Genomic DNA, 17162 nt, shown 5'->3' with positions numbered 1-17162 from the left:
CTCTCTCTCTCTCTCTCTCTCTCTCTCTCTCTCTCTCTCTCTCTCTCTCTCACCAGGATCCTCACAATGCAAATGTGAAAATGATTGTGTGCAAAGTAATAATATAATTTAATTTATGGCTCGCGTATGCAAGTTTAACCTAAAAGAAAATTCCTGAAAATCTATTCTGTAAAGCCATTAAATTGTATTAAAATGACTCCTCAATGATATTATAACGATATTTTTGTTTGGGGGGATACATGTACAGGCACAACAGGTTAATATTAGAAACCTGTTGCTAGATTGAAAGCTTATTATTCTTGGAAGTCAAAACTTCTTAAACTTTTTGATAGATCTAGCAGTAAAAGATTTTTTTTTTCAGGCTTGGAACAAACCATAATTTTAAGGTATAATTTCTGACGTAATTGTAAAAATGACCGAGTGAACCATATCGCAGTCTGGCAAAATGAACACGCAAAAACACATATTTTTAAATTAATAAAACAATAACTAATTGTTACAGATATGAAACTGATATTTCAAATGTGCATCTGATTTGAGCATGCTGAATGCAAAACTGCTGCCAATTTTATGTTACACAAACCTTTATAAGCATATATATGTATATATATATATATATAAGTATATATATATTTATATATATATATAAGAAAAGTACTCCGCTACTGCTATAATTTCTGCTAACGCCAGTATGCTACAGATTGAAACCTCTGCCGGTCAGATCATCGTTTTGATAAGAATTGACTATAATAATATTACGAAATACTAATCACGAACACCAGAATTAACCCATCATTAACTGATGGGAGAATGAGTGCACTTTTTTGTTTCAAAGAACAGCGCCAGAACTACTCTCATTAAGTCGTCTGCTAGATCTGGCGTAGACACCCCGCCCGAAGCTTCGACCCAGTAGGCGGGTGTCAGCTAGGTCAGCTTATAGTGCCAAAAGAAGGAAAAGTGGTGGGGGGGGGGGTTGGGGGTGCTTTGCAACAAAGCTTTTGCTTTGACCAGGAAAACACACGTTCCTACATTATGTGCACCAGTTTTTTGGGTTTAAAAAAAAAAATATTATGTCTGGACGGTGGCAGTGTCCGGTGGTCGAGGTCCGTAACCATGGCTGGGCGGTACCACCGTCCGGTACGGAGTTATTATTGTATTATGCTTCGGGCCGAACATAAAAAAGTACGAGCTGACAAGCCTTTAGTTTGACCTGGAAGTCCAAGATAAATGAATTATACACGTCTGGGTTGGGTAATGTTTTATTAATCAGTTTGTGAGTTTGACGCGGAACAAGCAGTTTTAAAAACATGATGTGTCGGGTCGTATTTCCACAAACACGAAAGAATTTAGCATAGTTAATAAAGAAAGCCATTCTGTAATGACTAAACGAGCATATAATTTTTCTCTGAAAAAGGAACTAGCTGTTTTGTGTTCCCAGTAAGTTTTCCTTTTAGGTTGTTTTGTCAATCGCTTTGATAACTTAAGCCGTCTGCAATCAAAGAACAGAATCTTCTCTCTCTCTCTCTCTCTCTCTCTCTCTCTCTCTCTCTCTCTCTCTCTCTCTCTCTCTCTCTCTCACACATACACACACATGCACAGACACACACACACTTTCATGCAGACACACACATACACACGCGCACACACTCACTTCTTTTGTGTCAGATCATGTTTTTCATAACGATAAGTACAGTTGAGGATACTGTAATAAGAGAACACTTCGCACAATTTTTAGCACTTCTGTATGATAATAATAAGAAAGAAATGACATTTTCTTTTTTAAAAAGTATTTGACTTAGTTTGAGGCATGCAGGCTTAGAGTTGGATACCAACGATATATAAATACTTGCAATTTGTTTTGTACAAGCCGTCACTCACACAAACATGCACACACGTATGTCTACTCATCTTTCACTGGAGCCCTCACTCACAGAGATACACACCGACTCAGTTATGCCCACACTCAAGCACTTCTGTTTTGTCGGGGCAACATTTGTGTGAAGTAACCACCAGTTTCCAGGAGTGTTCCTAGTCCTTGCAATGTCTCACCCAAAGTATCCTGATTCTCTCCTCAGAACACCCCTCATGCTGGCTGTGGAACAGGGTCATGTGGAGAGCACAGTGTACCTAATCAGAAACAACGCCATAGTTAATGCCAGGGACACTGATGGCAGGACCGCTCTTCACAGAGGGGTATGTGAGCTGTGTGTGTGTGTGTGTGTGTGTGTGTGTGTGTGTGTGTGTGTGTGTGTGTGTGTGTGTGTGTGTGTGTGTGTGTGTGTGTGTGTGCGTGTGTGTGTGTGTGTGTGTGTGTGTGTGTGTGTGTGTGTGTGTGTGTGTGTGTGTGTGTGTGTGTGTGTGTGTGTGTGTGTGTGTGTGTGTGTGTGTTTAACACCCCTTTTTTTTTTCACCGTAAAGCTATTTTTAGAGGTAGAACCTCAGAAGTCAGTATCTATCTGATGTTGTACAACAATGAAAACTCTTCAAACAACCTGAATTCAAAAATGTCTCACTGAGAATTTGAACTTGGATTATCTTTAGTGTAGTCAAGCAGGAAACCCAACAGAGCTGTTGAAGCGCATGTTCATCATCATCCGGTGCCTTGCCGACTGGCGTGGGCGATCATGGAACTCCACTTAACTCTGTCTTGTGTTGCAGCAATGGTGTCTGTTGTTCTTGCTGCTCCTAGTCATGTTGTCATCTTGTCCAGTATCTTTTCCCTCTGTCTGCCTCTGCCTCTCTTTCCATCAAACTTGCCTGTTGTTACAATATTCTCCAATGCTTCTTTCCGCATTGTGTTTCCGAAGAAATTTGCCTGTCGCTTTCTTATATTCATCCATAAGCTGTCTTCTGCAATTTGCTTCAACCAAGACTTCTTCATTTGTTTTTCTAGCTGTCCATGGCCCATGTTAGCTGTGTTAATTGTGCATGTTCTTCTATCAGTACTGGAAAAAAATTGCTGTAGGAGGCATATTCTGATACTGGAGGACTTAAAATGTAGTTCCATTTTAGCTGAAGTGCTATCTGCTGCTGTGACAGATCGGTGACTTCACATTAAGATTAGTCATATTTATCACCTTTGGGTTTTTTTTGAAGTTGTAATACAATGACAAGTAATTGGTTGCAATGTGTTCACGGCTAGTATTTTTGCCATTTTCATTCCTTATTTACTACCCATCTTTTACTGATTTTTCTTGGGAAGAAGCATATCGGAGCGTAGTTCTGAAATTGTTGATAAGATTTTTCCATGTAGAACAAACCTCACAAGTGATTCTTCTTCCAGGCAGCAAATGGTCACGAGGACTGTATAGACGAGTTGATACGACACGGAGCTGACCTCACGCTGCGAGACAACCGGGGCAGGACAGCTGTGCACATGTCGGCTATGTGTGGTCACATGGCTTTGCTCAGCTACCTGTTGGCTGTAAGTGAATTACTAGCTTTGTCTTCAGATGTCCTGTTTCTGTATTGTGTCTCAGAGGTGCATGACACCTTTTTCATTGTACCTTTTGTTTAGAGAGTTATTTTCTTCAGCCAATAGTGTATTGTCTTTTAAAATTTTTTTATTTAAGACACCTTGAGTTTTTTATTCACAGATGTGATAAATTTGATCTCAGAACAGTTGCTCGTTTCCATGAAAAAGTCTTTAATTGATACAATATGTATGTTTGGATAGAGTAATTTGCTTCCGAACGGTAGTTAGGTAGGATTTAAATGGCAATTTACAGTTTTCCTTTTGTTGCCCAGAGGTAAAGAAATAGGCTATATGTCAGAGTTTGAGAATGATTTTTTTGTAGAATGTGTTGTGTAAGATATTTTTAAACCGTGATTAAATCTGGCAAATATTCTGCATGATATTGTTTTAACTACATTTTTTTTTAAAAATGTGTTTTGCAAGACTTTTTGGATAGTGATTGTTTCTAATACAAGTTCTGTAAGGTATTTTAGTTCTGATAATTTGCAATATGTGTTGTGGGCATTATTCTTTAATAGTGATTATTAAAATTAATATTCTTTCCTTCCTGTGTGACACAGGCAGGCCCGATGGACCGCTTAGAAGACAACAGGGGCTACACACCGCTGCATTTTAGTTGTTACAATGGTGAGATGTTATCTCTTGTTACAACACCCTCAGAAAGATTAATACTGTCTTGGCTTTTGTCTTATACAAACTTGCTGAAGGGAATAGTGTATGGTCCACCCCCACCAGGGCAGTGCTACTGACTGAAGTTTTCTTTAAGTCATTGCTAAAAAGGGGGATATTAACATGTTCTCATGCACAGTGGAATTGTAAATGGGCTGATTTATCAATGTCATGTTCATACTGTGCCGGAGAAACATAGGAGGAACTGCTGCTTTTTCTTTCCACATCCTTATTATCGTCATTTGTCCTCTACTTCTTTTGTATGTTTGTCACTCTCTTGTGAACTGCTATTTTCAGGGTGCCTTTAAAGTCGAAGCAGACTTTGTGCTGTTGAGGCCAGAGAGGTGGGCAGAGTAAGCCTGATTCCCAGTTTGGACTTCTCTGTTGACATCCACCCCTTGACGCTCATATGACCTTATGCAGTTGCGAGCACCATAAAACCTTACTAAAACTAAAAACTAAAGTGTCTGGTCCTCATTTTCACAGTGGTAATGTCATCTGTGTTTTGTTTATCATTGAGAAGGCACAAGGCACGATACTGTGCACATGTCGGCCATGTGTGGTCTTTCAGACTGTGTTAAGACAATAAATTAACTATTTAGGTTTTTGAAAGGCAAAAGCTCATTTTTCTATGTTTATTATTATCTATGTAGATGCAGTACACTTAAAATTATTGTTTGTTTGTGCTGGTAGCTTAGAATATCATTGAATATTTTTGTCTTCCTTTCTGCCTTCAGGACATGACAGCTGTGTGGAAGTGCTCTTGGAGAAGGAGGAGCTAAAGAAATTTTCAGGGAACCGCTTCTCCCCCCTACATTGTGCTGTGTAAGTAGAATCTCTGACTGTTGTGTGATGTGCAAACCTTGGCAATGAAAGAAAAGTCTCATGGGATCAAATGGACACAGCTGTCTACATGTTATACTCTGCCCTATGGGCCTGATGCCTTTACTCTGCACAGAATGCACATAGACCTGCATGTTTGCCGACAATCGTCTGAAATCCGACAATCGCGAACCGGACGATGCTATCGCAATGTCCGTAGTGCGAGGCTTGGCCGACTGCCAGCGACCCCTTTTTCTCCCGTCTACTTCGTCGGCACTTTCGTTTTCGTGTCGACCGCCGACGCGCGCACCGCCGACTGCCGACGTCGGCCTTTCCGACATAATTGTCGGAACCTAAGTAGAAATGCGAATACGAAAAAGGACGACAACTTAAATTATCTACTTTCAGTTTCGTGCTCGAGCGGCCATTTTGAATTTCGTTTGTTGACAATTGTAGATCGTGTGGATTCATTCAAGTCCGACTCTCTTGTTCTAATAGAATCTAGATCTAGATCTAGATTTATATAGATCATTATGGACCTCAATGGAGGATTCATATTCCAATTCTATTGTGTCAAACCCTATCATAGGTTGTGCTGTAATATTAATATTGGTAAAAAATAAGCATTTCATCAGGTGCGTGAATTATTTATTTATTTAGATCTAATCTATATATTTAGATATAGATCTAGATTCTAGATCTAGATCTAGAATCTAGACTCAGCTGAGTCCCTCTGTTCGGGATCGGATGCGGATTTCTAGTTCAAGGCCTATTCCTATTCACTTGTTCTACAAGATCTAGATCTAGATTTATTTAGATTTAGATTAGAGATCTATATGGAGGATTCATATTCCAATTCTATTGTCAAGTGTTACCCAAGTGTTATTGTATCAAACCCTATAGCAATGTAGATGTAAGCCATAGATCCAGAATCTAGATTCTAGATCTAGATTATAATATGCTCCTTGTTTGTTTTGGAGTGTGGTTTTTTAATTAAAAATTTTTTTTTTCATTTAGGACTTGTTTTGGCCTTTTTACATGAGGCCCGTTGCAGGTTCTTTTTGGGGGTAGGGTTAGGGTTAGGTCTCTTCTTTATTGTGTTTGTTGGGGTGGTTGCACGTTACTCGGATGTCCTTCCTTATGACACCCACAAAGGCTTGGGGGGGGGGGGGGGGGGGGGGTTGCGCAAAATTTTCAGACAATCTGGTTGAGGCTCACATGCAGGTCTATGCACACGTCAGCTTTGTGTGCTGTATATCCAGCAGTCGACCAATAAGAGCTCAGGTGAACAGGTCCTGTAGGCTCCCCAAAGGTTTAATGATAATTGAAATCTTCCTACTGTGTAGTGTGATGTAAGCTGGGTTTGAACGATGCACTGGTGGGCTTTGCAATATGAGAAGAGAAGATTGTAAAAATAGCTTTCATATGAAAGTGGACATTTTCTGTGGAAAGTATGTGTGTTTATTGAAGCTTTGTAGTTTTATAGAAGTTTCTCTTTCTTCATTGGAAATTGTTATGTTGGTCCCGTGTCATGTTTGGACACCTCTCTTCAGTTACCAAGATGAGGACCTAGGTTTTACAAGGTTATTACATCAAAGGTATGTTGCTCCTATGGCCAGTGGGATATCCCCATCTATGTGATGAGGCCGTCTTTTTTTTTTCTAGGTCATTACAAGCCCCGCACAGTTTTTTGATTGAGTTAGACAAAAGAAACAATAGGTTTCCCTCTACGGTCAAACCTGCTGTAATGGCAACCTGTATATGACAATCACCTGTACAAACAGCCGATTCCCAACCCTCTACATTTTCTTCGGTTTAATGACACGAAAGCATAAGATTGCCACTTTTTTCCTCAGCAATGAGTGGCTGTCCAAGACAATTTTGACTGTATCTGATGCTTTCTCTTTCTCTCTCAGGATAAATGGGAACGACAGTTGTACAGAGCTGTTGATCGACTGTCTGGGTGACGGCATCATCAACGGCCAGGACAGTAAGGGCCGAACGGCCCTCCACTCAGCCGCCTTCTCTGACCAGGGAGAGTCAATGCAGATCTTACTGGGTCACAAAGCCAATGTGAACATCGTAGACAGCTTGGGGAAAACACCTGTTATGTATGCTGCTGCCAATGGCCATGTGGCTGCCGTTGGTGAGTGGGATGAGGTTGTAATGATGTGTGTGTGTATGTGTTTATTAGTGTGTGTGTGTGTGTGTGCGGGGGGGGGGGGGGGGGGGGATGGATGAATGCTCCTTCTGGCTTGGACATGCACAATTTTTACCTTGAGTGGGCATGTATATTTTCAGTGATATTTAATCCAGAAGAATCCAGACAGATTTGTAGAGTCTTGTTACAAAAATGTCAAGAAGTAAAAGAGGGGTGGGGGTGAGGTTTGCTTGTCAACAGGGCCTCTATGTTGTTTCCCTCAGGTGACCATTTACACTTTCCTTTTGTGCTTACAGAGGTAATTTTTTGAGGTTCTGACTTCGTCTACATCTTATGTTCTGAAGTTTGGTACATGTAGCTTATCAGGCTTGTGCATGTCAGAAAATGTAGTGTGCAAGCAGGACATGCAAAATGTCTTTGGCCTACCCTTTATAAGGTCTTCTGTGGGTGGTTGGTGGGTGCTCTGGTATGGTTTGCTCCCTCTTTCCTATCAAACATCGTTCTTATCTCTCCTCCTTGTCTTCGTATGTCACTCCCTAGTAACACCTCTAATCTCTTGCATTTTTTTATGTGACCTATTTGTGTTGAAGTGCTGTAAAACTTACTAAAACGAAACAAAGAGGGTTCATTTTGTCTCTTTGGGTTTTACATCAGAGGGATGTTCCAGTGTTTTGCTTTTTGTTTGTTCCTAGAACTGTTGCTGGAGCACGGGGCCGACCTGACGTCTTCAGACCAGGACAGGAACACGGCCTTGCATCACGCTTGTTTCCATGTGAGTCGCATTCTGGGGCATGTTTAAGCTTAACACAGCCTATTTGTTTTCTTCATTTGCTTAAGGATTTCTTTGCTTTTTCTTTTAAATATGATAAAATAATAATGTTGATTTCTGGGACTTGTGTTTTCTTTGTATTGTGAAATGGATTTTTAGTGAAAGGATACGAAACTGGCGTAAGGAATGCTAAAGTTACATTGTATCTGATATTCAGTCTTGATGAGTTTACATAGACTATTAGCCCCGATTACAAGAGTATTAGGACGCGGTTTTTCAACATGGCCCTCCCTATAGAGAAACTTCAATCTTGAATTTCCGAGTATTCCATTTTCATAGCTTTGTATGCAATGTTCAATGATTTTCCTTTGTTGCACCATGCTTATACATTTTAAAAATGCTGCTGGTAATCAGTCACAGATATATACTTATGACTTATTTGTTTGAGAATTGAAAAATGTAAAAGAATCATAGTAAGATGAAGTTTTTGTTACTTACTGGCCTTTTATCAGATTTTAAAAAAAAAGGATTTTTTGGTATGCTGATTGTGTTGCCTGTATGGTGCTTGGTGCTGCTTTGGAGGTTATGGTTTAAGCTTGTACTTCCAAAACACTTACGGTACCACTGTTGGTGTTTTAAGGTTCAGTAGTGTGAAGTAAAGATGTTTGACGCTTTAGGAAAATCTTCCAGATCTGTCAAGTTCTGCGTTTTCATACAATGCAGAGGACCATGTGTGACAATCGAGTAACAACAAAGAATGAAATTTTTAAAAAATCGTGACCTTTTGTTTGTTTTCTCAAACTCTCTTGTTATGGATGTGTAACTCATTAAAATAAAAGAACTCGTTTCGTTAAAGATAGAAAGCAAAGAGGTTTAGCAACAGTAGCTTTTACACCTCAGCTTGTATAGAACCTAGTATGTCAATGCTGTTGCAACGAAATGAGTTGGCCCCCTATCTCTGATCATTCTGCTTTTACAAGGTGAATAAAAATTGTTTGAATCATTCTTTTTTCTTTTGACAATAACAATTTGCACATTGACACTGCTCAAACAAGTTCAGCTCGATGCTTAAGTGAGTAGGGTAGGTACTGTTATTTGAAATTAAAAAAGCTTTTTTATTCGCCATCTGAGTTCTGAATAATAGGGCTATGCTCAATCATAAGTGTCTCAGTATATTTGGAAAATCAGCTTTCCTGATCTGGTTTTTCTATTTTTTTGGGTCTTGCATTTTCTACAATGGCTTTAGCGTTTGCCTCTTATAAAAATACTTGGTGTGGGTCATGCCGCTCAGGTGTTGCCTTGCCGTTTGTTGCACATGCTTTTTGCCTGCTCACTGGAGGATTGTTGGCGTCTGTTCTGTTTCAGAATCGAGAAGACATTGCGTTGTTACTGTTAGACAAGATTGATGATTCCATCACCATAAACATGGCCAATGCAGAGCTCAGAACGTGAGTTTTGAATTAGTGCTTTCCAGTTTTTGTTTGCATTATCTCAACCCCAGCACACCTTTTTTTAAAATGGTTTTCGGAGTACTGTTGTTGGTTTCAAGTTATGTGCGGTAGTCTGATATGTATAAAGAATGTTTTGTCATTATCTGTTTTTGTCGTGTAATTCTAAGCTAAAAATTAATGATCTTGTGAAAGTTTCATTCAACTTTTTAAAATATGTCCCTTGGGTTTTTTTTTTGATTTCTTAAAAAATTTTTTTTTTTAAAGATAAAGATTATGTGTTCAAGATCACTACTTTCTTGTTTCAGAAGGCTGTACTAGAAATGCATATTCTTTCACATTATATATAAAGGCAGACATGAAACTTAGAGATGTGTTAGAGGATTGCAGGTAAACATTCCTACCCCCTGTTACATGTGCAGAAATGTATGGGGAAAAAAAAATCTTTGTTAATCTGTCTGTATTATGAATGCTGCTTTTACCCTTTAGTTTCCAAGTGATGAACCGGAAAAAAAAAAAGGTTGACTATCCAAAACAAATCACAAATCTGAACGAATAAATGTTTAAAACCATAGTAGGTGGGTGGTTGGCGGGTGCTCTGGTGTGGTTTGCTCCTTCTTTCCTATAAAAAATCTATCGTCTCTATCCCCCCCTCCTTCTTTTTTTATGTTTGTTACTCTCTTGTAACACCTCTAGTCTTCGGCACTTATATGACCTTATTGTGTTGCAAGTGCCGTAAAACTCCTACTAAAACTAAAACTAAACCATAGTAGAAACCAGTGTGTTTGGTGCTGGGCTGCTACTTTTGATTGGTTATGACATGTTTTCCTTCACAGCTTGATTTAAGTGCTTTTTTTTCTTCTGTGACTTGAGGAGTCATGCTTTTCAAACGTGGACATCTCATATGCAAACAAATATGTTTGTGGAAACATCGACATGCTTTTGTTTAGATCTAGGTCATTTTGCTCTCTAGTATACCCGTCCGCGGTCTTGGGGAAAACAGTCGAGCTTCGCTAGCTAGAATAGGCGACAAAAGCAAGGAAAAATAAAAGCACCAATAAATTAAATTATAATCAAACACTAACAAATAGACCTAATAATTATTGTTATTCATGTTCCGTTATAGATCCATTTTAATGTTGAAATATCAATGTACCTACTCACTCTCACTCTCATTTTCTGAGTCAATGATTGTCTGGTACAAATAAGAACACTACCATGGCACCCAAAAAAGGGACATGAGACAAAAATAAAAAGAACAGCAACATAACACACACACGCTCACACACACAAACTCACTGACGCGTGCGCATGTGTGACTTACAGACCGACACTCGTTTTCATGTGTAAAAACTTCTGTTTTTTTCATAAAGTGGCTGTTTGTATTTCTCTTAGCTTGCATTTTGGTGGTCTCTTTCAAATGAGCGTTGCAATTCCATTTTAAGAAGTGTCTTGCTGTTGGAGTATAATGTTTTGAGTTTTACCATTTTTAAAAAAACACTTAGTTCCTGAATGGGGAATAGTCACTGTGGAAGTACACTATTATTATTATTATTATTATTATTATTATTATTATTATTATTATTATTATTATTATTATTATTATTATCATCATCATCACCATTATTATTATTGTCATTATTATTATTATTGTTATTATTATTATTATGATGATGATTATTATTTATTGTTATTGTTATTATTATTATTATTATTATTATTATTATTATTATGTTTTTCTTTGCCATAGTTTCATGTAGTTTGCCCATTCAGCATACTAATTAGTTTTTAAGATTTTAATCATTGACTGATTGACAAATTTTTTCTTTCAGACCTCTCCACATCGCAGCAAGAAACGGGCTGGTTCCGGTTGTTCAAGATCTCATTGGCAAAGGGGGAAGTGTTCTTGCCCTGGATGAAAATGGTAGATCTAGTTGTTGTCTGCCCATAATTTTTTGTTAAGTTAAGCCTATGAATGAGAGGACCCAGGGTACCCTTAGGCATATGCAATCCTTTCCTTACTGCGTCTTGAAACATCAGCATGAAGAACGTTAATCTTAGCAGTGACTTTATGAAGTCTAGGTGCTAGAAGTCAAAAGAAGCAGAGGTAGTAGGCAGTGAGTGACTTGCTTAGAGACTTTGTTGTTACTTGGAACACTTGGAACTCTGACACTTGAAGAAGAGAAAAATGACTAAAATCTTCTTGATTTGTTTCTCTCTTTCTCAAATCAAACTCTAAACTCCCCTCAGGTTACACCCCAGCCTTGTCCTGTGCTCCATCTCCACGCGTCGCAGACTGCCTCGCCATCATTCTTGCCCACATGCCTTTTGCTGCCACGCCGAACCATGTCAACTCAAAGTCCTCGCGCTTTATCTCCAACACTCAGGCATACGGTAAGTTTCCCTCCTCAGTTCTGACTGGCCAGCTGGGAGTTCTGTTGCATGCAGGATGTGTGTGATTCATCGCCCTAATCAGAAATTATTAGTAAAATAACTTTACCGTCCTTACTTTTTTTTGTCTTAAAAAGGGATTTTGGGTTTTTTGATATATGTGTATGTGGGCCTCTTTGAAAATGGTCGGGGGAGGAGAGATAGTGCCGCTGAGCGAGGTACTGCCTGAAAACCCTAAAATATTGGGTTGAATCAATCTTATAAAATGTATATTGTTTTTTTTATTTCTTTCTTTCACTTTTCAATCTCAAAATTGCAATGTTTATGCCTAATTAGTTAAAATGCAGCTTGTGCAGTTGTTTTCCAAAGTTATCTTTAACATTTGTAACCTATATAGTACATCTGTGAGGCAATACATTTGTCCAGTGTAATAAGGTCCAGTAGCTTTACCTGAGTTCCATTCTTTATGATTTTACTATTTTGTTACAGTCTTAACCAAAACCATGGACGGTCCAGAGACGTACCAACAGGAAGGTCCAGTGGACAGCAACCAGGACCAGAAGGAACATTCTGGCTCTGTCCAGAGTTCCGACTCGGAATTCTACTGACCACTGCCTTCCTATCACAAAGTTCCTTCCCATGAAAACCCTGCCTTGGAGTTGAGTGAAGTGACAACCCGACATACTACTATCGTTTGTCTTTTGCAGCAATTTGTGAAAAGCTGAGCCTGAGGGTGTGGTGTGTGTGGATTTTAACAAAGCAAACAGTATCTTAATTCTTGGGGTGTATGAAAATGTGAGACTCTAAGCATGATCAAAGTTCAAAGTTGAAGAGAAAGAGATGGTGATGTTCTTTTGGTTGATTTTTGTGTTTGAGTGTAATTGTCCAAGAATGGGTCAATGAAACTGTTGTTCTCACTCTCAGATGTTTTCCCCTCTTAACCTTTTTGTATTTTTTCACTTCCAAGATCAAGAGAACAGGCAGATTTTCACATTTACTTGTCTTGTCCAAATGATATTGAAGTTAGATTTTTTAATGGAAATATCTACGGGTCTGGTCTCCTTTTGCTGTTTTTTTTTTCTGGGTTTTTGAGTATTCCACTTTTTTCATTTTAAAATATAATCGTCATTCATACTATATATAGTCACTTCTTTAGGCAAATGTGCATATTCAAATCCATTTTCAACCTTCGCATTCATTTTTATCACCCCACATAAAGTGCTGCCATCTTGAAACTTGAGATGTTCAAGCATTGTTTGTGCACTTTAGTTTCAAGATGGAAAAAATAATTTAGTCTTAGAGTTCAGCTCACCATTGGTTTGTCAAATAACTAATTTTTCTGAACTCAACTTTAATCTTTTCTGAACTCAATTTTAATCATTTCTGAAGTCCCATTCTCCAAAGGAATGCATAATTTCAGCAGTGTTTCGTCTTGGCTTTGGAAATGGCATATATCGTCAACATGCTTCAATAATGACCTGTCATTTGTTGTAGTATTGAGTATGTTTGGGGGGGGGGGGGGATGGTCCAAATTTCGTTTTTACCTGTCTTTAAATATAATGGTTTCTTTTCATTAGTCAGAAATTTGTTGATGCTTCTAGTTTTATGATATGGTTGCAGGTAATTTTACATGGAAGTTGGTGAGACTTATGCCAAGATCTGACTTAGGCCATTATCTTAGCATGTCGGCGATATACTTATTGTACTTAATTATAAAGGTAACCAGAAATGTTGTTTGCATTTCATTTCATTCTGAAGATCTAATGAATTTTATAAGCTTCTGATTTTTGTGGCTGTTAGGAATTAGGCTGCAGCTCTGTCCGTCCTCCTTGTCATTTTGTCAATGTGTCGTTTTGATGTGGGGAGTCTTATAGGTGGCTCCTTGCTGCTGTTCTTCCAGTGAGTGGGTGTATGGAGGGTGTTACTTCTAGGTCCTACGTCATTACGTTCTTTCAGTTCATTAGCCTGGCTTACACTCCTAGTGCTAAATGGCAGTTATATCAATGTACTTCTCTTTAATTTAACCATACTAAACCTTCAGTGAAACAGAGTATTTTTAGTAATGCTGAATCTCAATGTTTGCGGGTGGCATTGGGGGCCTGAAGACAAGATATTCTGAGAAAGTCTGCCTTTTAAAGTGATCACAGCTACAGAGAAGACAAATCTAAGCCAGGATATCTTCTGTAGAGTTTCCCTCATCATCAGATTCCAGTGGAAGTATAACAAGTATTTTGTGTTGCTTGAAGTTTTTGTATTTGTCAGAGGAACATAGCAGAGTACATCAACATTTGTGAACAATTACTGTATTGTAATGGTCCGGCATTTTGCTTTGCACACTAAAAACATGGAGTTCACTTTCTTAGTGGGGGAAGTTATTTTAAACACCCCTCTGCTAGGATTCGGTCTCTATTTGGCTTTGCCCAGATTGATCGTGCTAAGCTGGGTCAAAGCAGCCTGCCACCTTAGTGATCTAATACATGTTGGTGGCGGAGTATGTTTTACAATCAAATTACACTTGGGTTTCTGTAGAGAAGTTCCCAAAGAAATGGTAATGATCTATTCATAGGTCTTTTATTGAGCCGCCTTTTGTGCGTGTGCAAATATTTTTATCTTTACTCTTTGACGGCCAGGGTAAAATGGTTTGGGACCAATGTGCATTCATCGGTCTTTCTGATGGCATTTTTGTGACTCTTGTTTTGTTTTGGTTTATTGGTAGTGGTGTGTGTGTGTGTGTGTGTGTATGTCCATGCGTGTATGTCTTTACATGTGTGTGCGGCCTTTTCTGTCTCACAAAGACATGTCACCCTGACCTGTTTATATTCATTTGTAATCAAGACTGGGTTTTTGTTTTTGTTTTTGTATTTCTTTGGACTTTAAGAACATTTCCAAGTTTCATTTCTGTTAAAATAATACTGTCTGAGTCGTTGTTGCACCCTTCGACTTTGAGGCGAAAATATTGTCTTTCTTCGACTGTAGCCTTCACCAAGGCCTGAAGTATTACATCATCACTTGGGATGAAGTGCAGATGTTAACACTGCTAGTGTCCAAAGTTTTATGTCTGCCTTCCTGGGCTTTTGGACACATTGAGGGCTCTGACTTGGGGGATTGGGTGGGGGGGGGGGGGGGGGGGGGTCCTAAAGAATATAAAGATTTCAAAACTGCCTGTACCATTAGTATCATAGTTTCTAATACAAAATTTTGAAACATTCTGTTTGTAAGATGCCTCCCTCAAGTATTAGATTGCAAACCCCAAGTATTAACAAAGATAAGTGGATGTATTGACTGGCGAATAGTCTTGCCCATTTTGACCTGTTTGGTCGTCCTGTTTTCTGTTTGCAAAAACTTGTCTGTTGGTCCTGATGTGTCCTTCCAGGTTCTGTTACTCCTTTTGCCTTTTATCTCTTGTCTTCTTTTTTGACGTGTTGGTGATTGTGCTTTGGTTTTTTCTGTCTCTGATAGACTTTATCTAACGAGTTACTTATATGCCCTTATAATCAAGATTATTCCTGTTCAGATTTTTCCTGATTTCCATACATTTTCTGCTGTGAGTGTGGTGGTGAAGGCGTTTTAGAACAACATCTAGCTTTAATGTACAAAAAGCTCGTATTTATTGAGCCGAACGCAAGGCTCCTTGCCGTCTGGCTTAGCAGGTTTCCGGTGGATAGGAGGTAGTTAATGATATAGCTTCTAGAATAATGGTTAAAAATCTCTCCTCTCCAGTACAGGCACTGTCTTTTATCTAGTACGTTATGAAGGTTTCCATGCATTTGTTGTCACAAGAAAGCAGTTTCTGTAGAATACTAACATTTCTGTTTGTCAAGTCTCATGGCTTCATGAAAATTTGGAGACCTCGTTTGTTGAGGTCAAATCTTATCCATTTATTGGTGTCTTTTTTCAGAAATAGTGTTAGTGCTCAGGTCTAAAAGCAAGATAATATGCCAATGATGGTGTGGAAAATGAAAGGTGTTTTTTTTTCTTTCTGAATCGACTGTATTGGTTTTACTTTGTTAAAATTGAAGGTGTTTTATTGTTTTTCTCATTTTCACAAGTTGCAATGTTTTGACTATACAATCGAATCTGTCCAAGATGACGACCCATTGTCGAGGAGAAAAGCCGTCATCTTAGGCAGGTGGTCCTCTTGGACGGTGTCATTATGATATAGAAAAAATGCAAGGAGTGAAGTAAGAAGTGCTCGTTTGTACAGGTGTTTGTTTTGATCAGGGTGTCATTAGAGCAGGTTTGACTGTAAGTTCTGACTCAGAAATCCATGATCTATTATAGTGCTGTTATCTTGTTTGACTAATGAGTGGAACCATTTGTTTTGAAGTTTTCTAACTTTCTTCCCAGGAAGTCATAAAGAGTTCTTTCAGACTTATGCTTATGTAAGTACAAATACGGCTAACATATTTTATCATTTTCATTCATTACTGTACAGAAAGTTTATTATCAGTGATATCAACATTTAGTATAATAATTCAATAGTATAAAAACCTGATACAGTCGAGAGTCAGCTGTGTGGAGGCGTCTCCTTGTTTTGTTCGATCAATCAAAAGGTGTGTGTGTGTATTAGTGGGTAAGGGAATGGGCACTTGTGTCTGTGGCTGCGATGTCTGGAGCAAGTTGTCCTTCAGCCGGTGAGAGGCCTGTGGTTCCTCAGTCGAGTTTTTGGTTGCTCGCTAATATCTAGTCTTGTCTACTGTGTGACATAGAGTGTGAGGAACGTAGTTCTATTAGTGTGTTCTTCCAAAGGAGAAAGAAGACCCGAGTTTGCCATCTCAAGGTGTGAAGAGATTGTCAAATAGAAAAAGTGTATATTTTGAGTAAGGTGTATGAAAAGACTGCTAGATATGATGATGATTCCAAATGATTTTGAGGTGGAAGGGTTTTGGTGCCTGATTCTTGGAAGTAGCTGTGCTATTTTTAGGTGCAGGTGATTTGTTCAACTGCGTTCCAGTGCGTGTTCTAGTTTGTTCATGTGGACAGGATTGGAACATAAAAAGTTAGGCTGGAGGTTTGTTTGCTCAGCCTGGTGTTTGTTAGTTTTTTTTAGCACCTGTGGGTGTAGTAATATGACTCTTACACTTAAATATTTATTTGTGCACTGCAGTATCATGTATCAACAGCACATTTCAAGGAACCTGTTCAGTCACAAAATCCGTTCTTTGTGGATTAGCAGAAAAACTACATTTTTGTAAGGAAATTAAGATGTCTTTTTCTGTATTTGTTTGAAGGGGTCTCATGTAAACAAGGGAAACACAAGGCAAAAAAGAATTTGCTTCACCTTGTCACTGAAAAAAGTAGATTTGTTCTAAATCTGGAATGCAACTTTCTTGTATTATTATTTATTTTTCAGATAGACTCAAAATACTGTGATGGTTCCTTGGAAAGCACTTCACAATTATTCTTGTTTCAAAGCACAGAGCTTTA

The 17162-nt window shown here is 38.6% G+C and overlaps 1 protein-coding gene across 1 annotated transcript in view; it reads left to right on the top strand.

Moving 5' to 3' along the window:
- Positions 1-14855, top strand: part of LOC101852719 (serine/threonine-protein phosphatase 6 regulatory ankyrin repeat subunit A) — a gene marked incomplete in the record, with an annotated part of 49651 nt that extends 34796 nt beyond the window's left edge. Inside the window, 10 exon segments of the mRNA XM_013087111.2 lie at positions 2076-2193; positions 3284-3424; positions 4036-4102; positions 4882-4969; positions 6883-7112; positions 7820-7899; positions 9262-9344; positions 11177-11268; positions 11595-11738; positions 12225-14855. Coding sequence (XP_012942565.1) covers positions 2076-2193; positions 3284-3424; positions 4036-4102; positions 4882-4969; positions 6883-7112; positions 7820-7899; positions 9262-9344; positions 11177-11268; positions 11595-11738; positions 12225-12343 — 1162 coding nt within the window.
- Positions 14856-17162: the final 2307 nt, after the last annotated feature.

The sequence above is a fragment of the Aplysia californica genome, unplaced genomic scaffold (genome assembly GCF_000002075.1).
Source record: "Aplysia californica isolate F4 #8 unplaced genomic scaffold, AplCal3.0 scaffold00547, whole genome shotgun sequence".
In the NCBI taxonomy this organism is placed as follows: Eukaryota; Metazoa; Mollusca; class Gastropoda; order Aplysiida; family Aplysiidae; genus Aplysia; species Aplysia californica.
Note: the sequence above shows the minus strand (reverse complement) of the source record. Positions and strands in the feature narration are given on the sequence as shown.